The sequence below is a fragment of the Lycium ferocissimum genome, chromosome 7, assembly GCF_029784015.1.
Source record: "Lycium ferocissimum isolate CSIRO_LF1 chromosome 7, AGI_CSIRO_Lferr_CH_V1, whole genome shotgun sequence".
Classification (NCBI taxonomy): Eukaryota; Viridiplantae; Streptophyta; class Magnoliopsida; order Solanales; family Solanaceae; genus Lycium; species Lycium ferocissimum.
Genome location: NC_081348.1, coordinates 22,719,736 through 22,729,591, shown reverse-complemented (window position 1 = coordinate 22,729,591; position 9,856 = coordinate 22,719,736). Strand labels below are relative to the sequence as shown.

Sequence of the window (9,856 nt, the reverse complement as noted above, 5' to 3'; positions counted from 1 at the left end):
CCCTAAGCTAGTTAAAGTTTATTTGCAGTTTAGTCCCTAATTCTGTTAGAGGAATTGGACAAGTGTCAGATGAGATATTAATTTCCATATAACCGTTGTATTGAGTATCAATCATTGGAAGCTTCCTCTTGTTACAAGTTGTTCGAAAACTTGTCTAAAAAGAGAGAAAATGTATAACTTCAGCTATAGGCTGTGTAGACGCCTAGACGGCATACAATAATATCATCACACGAGTTGCCAATATTCTAAGAAGGACAAATCTTTAACATTAGAATTAGGGATGCATCTGATGGCACATGCAGTCATTTTCATGACTTCGATGTTTTTCTAAATTTCTTTTGACGGACAAGAAATGAAAAAACAAGTGGTCCACTGAAATTTGTCTCTTGGGCTGCAATTAAGTCTTCCTCATAGCTACAGCCTCCTGCACATTTCTAAAGTGAAAATATTGACATATGGACTTTTTCTACCTTATTCTCCGTAGGCCGTCTTCTTCACTACTTTACCCTCTGTTAGTTCCATATGGACAAAGCTAGCATTGTAGGTTTGTGTTTTACTTTGTCACCCTTAAATAGTGGCGGACTCGGAATTTTATTAAGGAATTCAAATTTTGAACTAGATTAGAATTTCAACCTCTATTATTATATACATAAAAAAAAAATTAAATCTTATTTATACAATGTGTCTTTTTATTTAGACAATGTACTTTTCTGCCGAAAATGATTTGAATAATACCCCTTGCCCCTACCTGTTCTGCCCCTGCCCCTGCCCCTGCCCCTGCCTACCTTTGAAGATAATTTGACCATCTATAGATCCACAAATCAAGAGTTCAAATCATGGTATCAAAAATCAGTAAATTATTAAGGAATAAGTGGGGGAATCCTAAGTGAAATACTTAATGTTAGGATATCTCACATGGGAAGGCCCTTAATTAAATGGAACACTTGGCAATAGAAAAGTTGGAGCAATTGCACTATGAAACATCACGATCCCCACGTTTGACAAATTGCAAGTTAATTAAGCTTTACTCTATCCATGTGGTACTTTTCTCCTCTTCCACGCACCTAACGTTCGGAATATGCTGACAATTGATAAAAGATCTGCGCGAATAAAGCAATCAAATAACGCGGGCGCAACGCTGGATATACTGACATTCATGTGTATGTAACGTGTCCTCATTACAGTCCTACTACCGTCTCTCTGACAACCTCTTAATTTTTTATTTACTAACCTGTTTTATTTAACATACACATACACATGCACAAAAGAGTAAAATTATTATACAATATCGATATTTTTGACGAGTTATAGTAATTAATCTTATTATACTTTTCAAGTTTTTTATCGCATCTTTATGAGCGGGTGAAAATCATTTACACTCTTAAACTTTACTTTGAATAATAGACGTTAATTTCAACTTGTAATAATTATTTCTTCTTACACCCCATTTATTAATACATTTTTATATTATATATAATATTTATTTATTTAATCTGGCAATATATTCTTATTTTAAGTTTATTAACATTATAAGTAAATACAATACTTTTATATTATATATAAAAAAATATATATAATATTTATTTAAATCTAGGTATTTATAGATTCTTATTTTAAGTTTATTAACATTATAAGTAGAATAATACTTTTATGCATTTATAACAAAAAAAAAATAATGCTATTTTTTATGATTGTTATTTCAATATTATATGCACTAAGTATGTATATATGTATGTATATGTATGTGTGTATATTTAAATTTCACTTCTCTTTTATTCTCCATTGTTTATATAAATAAAGAGAAAATAGTCAAATGCCCCCTCAACGTATACTCCGATTAATTATGACGCACCCAAGTGAATATTTCTTAAGTTATAATAAAATTCATTTACAGTATAAATAAATAAATTTTCAAAATTTGACTCTATTTTTTTAATTGTTTTTGCATTACCTACATAGAAATATATTTATAAAGTTATTACGACCTGTTATTTTTCACTTGTATAAATAAATATTAAAATTTTGATTATTTTTAATAAAATTAATTTTTTGTTTATTCTGCTAATTTATTTTATTATAGAACATCATTAACATACATACTCAATTAGTATTTCTCACTTTTTACTTCGCCTAGAAGATAATATTGATTTTTATAAGAAATTTGTTACATAAATTGAAAAAATGAAAAATAACATGATTTTAAAGAAGTAAAAAAAAGAAAACAAAAGTTAATAATGTAAGGATACAATAAGCATTTCAAAACATCGATTAGGATAAAGGGGGCAGAATGTCTATTGTTCAAAGTTGAGGAGGGAGTTTGATTTGTAAAGCAAAGTTGGGGAGTGTAAATGATTTTCACCCATTATATATATATAAATACATTCGAATTATACATTATTTAAATAACCTGATTATTATCATTTAAGTGGAACGACATTAATTTAATAGTGTACGAAATCGACTGGTTCAATAAAACCTTTTTCGCTCCTTTGCAATTACGAGAAGAGTAAACACCTTAGATTTTATATATAGACCATTGTGTTTCCTTTATATTGACAACAATATTGTTATACAAAAAAGACTAAATTATTTTATTTTAGAGCAAAACCGAAACTAATTCTCTAAAAATTAAAGCAAAATAAAACTGTTTTCTGATCTAAAATGCAACCATTGTCTTTAGAGATCAATCTTAATCTTTAGAGCAAATATTGCTGGTTGTAATACATTTTTGCAACTAACTTGAGAAGACAACTCCCTCCAGTTCTCCTTGAGACGAATACAAACTAAGTATAATTTTTGTCTATAAGTTTTCTTTCTATTTTATCGATAAATAACATTCTTATATCTAATACATTAGATTGGAGAATCAGATTACAGTGATCTCTGTAGGAAAGGATATTAGCCAAACTTTGAAAGTAGATTTAAAAAATATTTGTTCTTGTCAATATTTCAACGCACTTTCTAGCGTATCATTTTATGTCTTCCTTTTTCTTTTCTTTTTTTCTCCTCGCATTTCTACTATAGTTAATTGTAGAATTTATTATCACTGTCTGAACTCCAACAATTCGCCCCTATACTTGAAGCTATATAGGTTGATCAGTATCGGATTTTTAACTATTTTTCGAGCTCTAAATTTTGGTCATCAAATTCCCTCCAACCACAAACCCCCCTCTCCCTCCCCTCTTCTTTTTAACAGATAACTAACGTGTCAAGTGAGAAAAAATCTTTGATCAGAAGGAGAATATAAATAAACCAACATCCCTTTTATCTTCGTCCTCACATTAGAGGAAGCACAAAATGCACAAAATGAAACATCAAATGGTAACTAGTAAAAGTAATATTAAGTTCAATAAACTTTTGCTATGTGCGTTTATATTTTTACAAAAATAAAATTTTTTACAGCCTGTGCTACAGTTGTACTTAAAGTGCCAACTAAACAATACTAGGACAAACTAATAAAAAAGTACCCCGAAAACGAGTAACGTGTGACTTTCGATTTAAAAAGCATTATTATTAAAAATACAGACCTAAATCGGAATCGCTATTATGACTTGAGCAGAGTAGCACGTCAATTCTGACCATAACATGGAATCATCACATCTGATAAATAGTCGACTCTTTTTGTATATCCCAAAAACGAGCAAAATTCGTTGAGCACAAAACCTGGGCTAGTATTCAACTCAATTTCCTCCCATCTTCAAGAAGAATGGATCTGATAGACAAGGCGAAGAAAATTGTGTCAGATAAGGTAGCAAACATGGAGAAACCTGAGGCAACCATCATGGACGTGGATCTTAAGAAGATCGGTTTTGTTGGCCTTTCCTTTCATGCTAAAGTGGCCGTTAAGAATCCATACTCCGTTCCTATCCCCATCATGGAAATCGATTACGTCCTCAAAAGTGCTGGCAGGTCCAACTTCCTTTTCTCTTTACACTTGACTTTCATTCCATTACTTACCAAAGATTCTTTTGTCACACATTTTCGTTCTTCTAGTCATGGTTCATCACACTCAATAAAATTTATACAAACAAATAGTAGCATGAACTTTACACCCTACAGCATTGTGAATCGCAATTATGAACTTCTGTGTGTTTCGAATCAAGAGAATGAATTCTAAAATGTTACTGTAGTATATATAACTCTATTTTGTATAGGTCTTGAACGCATGCAGAGTGAAGTCGATTATATAGGTCGCAACTTTAATCCCAAAATGATCATATTTGACTTTTTCTTTCAAAAGTTGTGTGCTTCTCCCGCTATTTGCAAAAAATGTCATCATCCTAAAAGAAAATTGATTTAGAATATATATATATATATATATATATATATATATATATATATATATATATATATATATATATATATATATATACGATGATCCATATATGGCTATTAGTCCCCTATTAGTGGGCATAAACATAAAATACCACAAACCTCTCTATAATGGCGGCGTTTGTCCGCAAATTTCATAGCCGCTTATAGTGAGGTGTGTTGTTATGTATGTATACCGACATTTGATGTTTAGATCTCATTTAATGTTATAAATGAAAGTACGCATATATTTATTTTATATATATATGTTATAAACGAAAACAAAATACTTGTTAATTTTAAAATCTCGATTGATTTTTCTGTTTTATTAATAGAAATTGAAGTGACTAATAAATTCATAACTAGTTGTACCTTACTAAGGAAGAGCATATGCATTTTAAATTGATTGAAAATTTAAATATTTCAAGTTTGACGTAAAAATTCTACAATTATAGGTGTTTTTGTAAATTTCAGTCTCTTAGTGATAATATAATACTTGAATTAACGAAGATTTTTGTTCAAACTTTCAGCAAAAACAAATTTAATAGCTTTCTCTTGATGATTATCATAAATATTTTAATATTTTATTTTTTATACATAATATATTTCTTACAAAAGATTACTTTCCCTAGTTCAAAAAGATTGTCCACTTAGCCATTTGCACACCTCTTAGGAAAATACTAACTCCTAGGGAAAAATAGGTAATTTGACTAAACTATCCCAAATTAAATAAATATTGAGATTTGATCACTTAATAGTTAATACATAATAATGGTAAATCTGAAGAAAAAAATATTAATTCTTTCTTGATTAGGTGAGTGGACACCCTTTTTGAACAAAAAAATAAAGGCTAAGGGGACACTCTTTTTGAATCAAAGGGAGTATTACACAATAGTTGAGTATGGCTATTATACAGAGGTAATTTTACAAATAGTGTACCGCTCTAATGAATGTCACTGCTGTTATAGGTAAAATGTTGTTATAGAGAAGTAAAATATAACATGAAAAATCGGTTCCTATAGAAAATCGGTAATATAGTGAAAATGCCGTTATAACGAATGACAATTATAGAGAGATTTGACTTTAGTGTACTAAATGCTGATTGGTATAATTCATGCAGGGTAATAGCATCAGGAAGAATTCCAGACCCAGGGAACATAAAGGCAAATGACTCGACCATGTTGGATGTGCCAGTGAAGGTTCCTCACAATGTGCTAGTGAGCTTGGTTAGGGACATTGGTGGAGATTGGGACGTTGACTATACACTGGAATTAGGTCTCATCATTGACCTTCCAGTCATTGGCAACATCACCATTCCTCTCTCTTATAGCGGCGAGTATAAGCTTCCTACTTTGTCCGATTTATGGAAGGGTGGAAAAGAAAAGAAAAAAGAAGAAGAAGAAGAGGACGAGGATAAAGAAGATCCAAGAAAAGTTATAGAGATATGAAGTACCATAGCTCTCTAATATTGTGGCTTCTATTTATGTGCCTAATTTCTCTTCTATTGTTTTATAATTTAATAACACAACATTTGTTCCTTATGTCATCTGAAGGTTACAAAATTGTCAGCTTTTTGCAATATTTAAGGTTCAATCAATGTATGTGGTAGTACTTTTCTCCCTTTCACGCACTCAACGTTTGGAATATGCTGAAGAGCTCCACGAATACATCAATCAAAGAATGCGGGCTCAATGCTGAGTCACGTGTGTGTAACGTGTCCTCAGTACAATCTTACTAGTCACTACCGTCTCTCTGACAACCTGTTGTTTATTATCTACACTATTATTTAGCTTACCCCACCAATTCAAGTATTGGTGTTTGATCAATAGAGTCCTTTTCTTTTAAAAGGTTGAAATTTATGGTTTAAATAAATTTTAGATATTTGTATAGACGAATTTATAGTCTTATTTATGAGGCATGTGAATTCATAATTTTTCATTAAACTAGGTATTTAAGTAAATATTTCTTAGAATCGATTTAATACTATTTGTTGGCATTCATACTTTAAGAAGTCTAAATGGTGCACTTGATTATATCGCGAGTTACTTACTAGAGGAACAAGGACCAATTCTGACTAAATATTTCGCTTTCTCTCTTTTTTAGTGGTGCATTCATATTATAAAAATTCTAGATTCGCTTATAGTCATATGTGCATCGCTATAAATCATTTACTAAAAATTAAAATTAAATTGTTACTAAAGATAAAAAGATACTCCCTCCGGATAAAAAAGGGTGTCCACTTAGTCATTTGTATACCGTTTAAGAAAATACTAACTCCTACACAAAATAGGTAATTTGATTAAAATTTCTCTAATTAAATAAGTATTGAGATTTGATCACTTACCACTTAATAAGGATAAATCCAAAAAAATAAAATTAATTCTTTCTTGATTTGATAAATAAACACTTTTTTAAATAAAAAAATAAAGACTAAATGTACGCTTTTAATCCGGAAGGAGTATCACTCTTTTTAACATTGACTAAAATGGTAAGAGATCACACAAAGAAAATACAGTAATCAGTAATACAGTAGTAGTCAAAAGGTCAGGGATAAGGCATCGTTACCCTCCCGAACTATACCCGAAGTTGCTACGACATACCTTACTTTTTCTTAGGTCCTATTATTCCCCTAAAATTTTTTAAAACGAAATAATTATCCCCTAAACACTAATATCCACTCTCATATGGAAGAGTTACATACACTCTTCTTGCCACACGTATATTTATTTGTTTTCTTTTTTTAATTTTTTTTCCGCTTACGTGTCATTTATTTTTTAAAATGAAAAACTAAATTTTCTTCAAAAAAAAAAAAAATGAATATTTAAAGATCGGAAAATTTGATTTTTTTTTTAAATCCGAACATGGATTTTTTAAAAATATGGGAAACTTGATTATTTTTTTAAAATGCCTTTAAAAATCTTGATTTTCATGATTTCATTTTTTTAGGACACTTATATTTTTCAAATAAAATCTGGATTATTAAAAAAAAAAACTGAAAAAGTGTTTTTCTTGTCAAAATGTGAAAAAACTGAATTTATAAAAATTTGGAAAAATTAATTATTTTTAAAAAATGTGGAAACCCCGTTTTTTAAACTAAATTTGGAAAACTAGATTTCTAAAAAAATGAATTTTTCATAATTTTTAAAACAATTCAATTTTTCATATTTTAAGAAAATACAAATTTTTAAGAAAAAAAAAGTTTTTCACATTTTTATGCTTCTCACTTTCCAAAAAGAGTGACACACACTCTCCTTGCCATGTCAGCTCTCTATCTTGCCATATCAACATTTAGGGTGTAACTAATCCATTTTTAAAAATTTAGGGGAGCAATGGAACTCACAAAAAGATAAAGTACGTCACAGTAACTTGGGATATATTTCGGGCGTAATGATGCCTTATCCCTAAAGGTTAAAAAGAAATGCTTGTAACATTTTAAAGAGCAGTATTAAATAGTAGGAGGGACTATTATGACTTGAGCAGGGTAGCGCGTCGAATCCGCAAACGCGCAATCCATATGTTATAAATTGACTCTTTATATCCCAAATGAGAAGCAGAGATATTCGTATTCAACTTACCATACTCCCATTGAAGAAGAAGAAGAAGAATGGATCTGATAGACAAGGCGAAGAATTATGTGTCAGAGAAGATAGGGCACATGGAGAAACCTGAGGCTACCATCACCGACGTCGATCTTAAGAAGTTTGGCTTCGACGGCATTACCTTTCACTCTAAAGTCGCAGTTAAGAATCCATACTCTGTTCCTATTCCCATCATGGAGATTGATTACGTCCTCAAAAGCGCCTCCAGGTTAGTTCCACTTTCCCTCTGTCTCCAGATTTTAATTAGGACTGTGGTGGATCTAACTATAGATTCACAATTCGGTAGGCAGAGTTTTATATTATATCCAAAAGATAGTATAAATAGAGTTAGATATACATTTAAGCACTTACCGTTTGAGGTGGAGCTATGGTTTTGAGTTTATGAGTTCTGAATTATAAAAAAACACAGAATTCAGCGCGAAGCTCTAGGTCTGTCCTGCTTACAGTTTCAATTCAGAGTTCACAAAAGTTTAAAATCTGGATTCACCAGTGTTGTAAGATGTAAGCTTCTATTTTTTCTGTTTTTGGATAAATTTGTTGAGTGGGATGGACCATGAATAGAAGTTGGGAGACAAGAAATTAAATACCCCTTCGCCTTAATAGTTTGGCTGAACATAAAATTTAAGGAATTAAAAAATATTTTTGAATCTTATGCTACTAAACTAAAGGTATTTGTAATGTACTAAAATATCGTTTTAATCTTATGATTTTAAATTTACCAGATATAATATATGAATTGTCAATTTACTAAATATATAGATTCTTCGTGGGACAGACTAAAAAGAAAAATAAGACACTTTCATTGATGGATTGATATAACAAAATGATTTTGAATAATTCATTTAGTCAGCAGTTAGTTCCGAATTAGGAGGTGATTGATTGATATAAATGAATTTAGTCGGCATGAACAGAAACTAATTCTACTTGCTGATTTGTGTCGATTTTGGGGAAACAGGGTAATAGCATCAGGAAGAATTCCAGACCCAGGGAGCATAAAGGCAAATGATTCAACTATGTTAGATGTGCCAGTGAAGGTTCCACACAGTGTGTTATTGAGCTTGGTTAAGGACGTAGGTGGAGATTGGGACGTTGACTATACACTCGAATTAGGTCTCATCATTGATCTTCCCGTCATTGGGAACTTCACCATTCCCCTCTCTTATAGTGGCGAGTATAAGCTTCCTACTTTGTCTGACTTATGGAAGGGTTCTGGTAAAGAAGAAGAAGAAGAGAAAGAAGATACTCAAAAGGTTAGAGAGATATGAAGCTGAGTACCATTAGCTATGTAATAACTATGGCTTCTATAATGCCGTTTTTAATTCAAATGTACTCTACATAAAAGATTGTACTCCCTTGTTTCTTTTGGTGGGTACCAGATTCCCAACTTTGCATTATGCATTTTCTAATTCCATGAATTTTTGAGTTTTGATCTTTTTCTTAGAGGTATCAGTTTTTGCCAATTAAATTACCTTGCCAGGCAATAATTTGTCACTCATATATCAGACGTACCCCGCTATGGTAGTGAAATCAAGAAAACAAGTTAACCGTCTTTAGAGAGACGAATTTACAATTTTAAGTGAAGTAATAATTGAATTTTTTTTTTTCAAAGCTTCCACCAAGTATTGTCCAAATGGTTACTTGTCTTCTTTATGAAATGTATGTTAAATAGTTCCTTGGTATGAGTGGATTTAGACTATCATAATAATTAACGTAAAGGGTAGGGATTTGCCACTTTTGATTGTGGCTTTTGGGCCGGTGCCATTGTGTTGAATTTACAATAGGTAAACTTACGGGAATATATGAATGGTACTTTGCATTATTCCTCCTTATAAAGAACGCGACCGCGAAGAAGTAGTTCTAACTTTTAGGGAAATGATCTAATAGAGTGTGGACCTATGAAAAATCTGTTTTTTGTTTTTTCTAATCCCTGCAGAATTTACTTTCTT

At 31.0% G+C, this 9,856-nt stretch overlaps 2 protein-coding genes across 2 annotated transcripts; both read left to right on the top strand.

Annotated features, from left to right (window-relative positions):
* Positions 1-3,575: 3,575 nt before the first annotated feature.
* On the top strand, positions 3,576-5,931 carry LOC132062601 (desiccation protectant protein Lea14 homolog). Its single transcript, XM_059455139.1, has 2 exons — positions 3,576-3,909; positions 5,432-5,931. Exons 1-2 carry the CDS (start codon positions 3,707-3,709, stop codon positions 5,757-5,759), a joined length of 531 nt encoding a protein of 176 aa, XP_059311122.1. The 5' UTR covers positions 3,576-3,706; the 3' UTR covers positions 5,760-5,931.
* Positions 5,932-7,854: 1,923 nt separating this feature from the next.
* LOC132063851 (desiccation protectant protein Lea14 homolog) lies at positions 7,855-9,325 on the top strand. The gene is made up of 2 exons (XM_059456583.1): positions 7,855-8,118; positions 8,866-9,325. Exons 1-2 carry the CDS (start codon positions 7,916-7,918, stop codon positions 9,173-9,175), a joined length of 513 nt encoding a protein of 170 aa, XP_059312566.1. The 5' UTR covers positions 7,855-7,915; the 3' UTR covers positions 9,176-9,325.
* The last annotated feature ends 531 nt before the right edge of the window (positions 9,326-9,856 follow it).

Coding starts and splice junctions, on each gene's coding strand:
- LOC132062601 (XM_059455139.1), top strand. CDS start 3,707: ATGGATCTGATAGACAAGGCGAAGAAAATTGTGTCAGATAAGGTAGCA. Junction 3,910..5,431: donor GTCCTCAAAAGTGCTGGCAG/GTCCAACTTCCT, acceptor TAATTCATGCAG/GGTAATAGCATCAGGAAGAA.
- LOC132063851 (XM_059456583.1), top strand. CDS start 7,916: ATGGATCTGATAGACAAGGCGAAGAATTATGTGTCAGAGAAGATAGGG. Junction 8,119..8,865: donor GTCCTCAAAAGCGCCTCCAG/GTTAGTTCCACT, acceptor TTGGGGAAACAG/GGTAATAGCATCAGGAAGAA.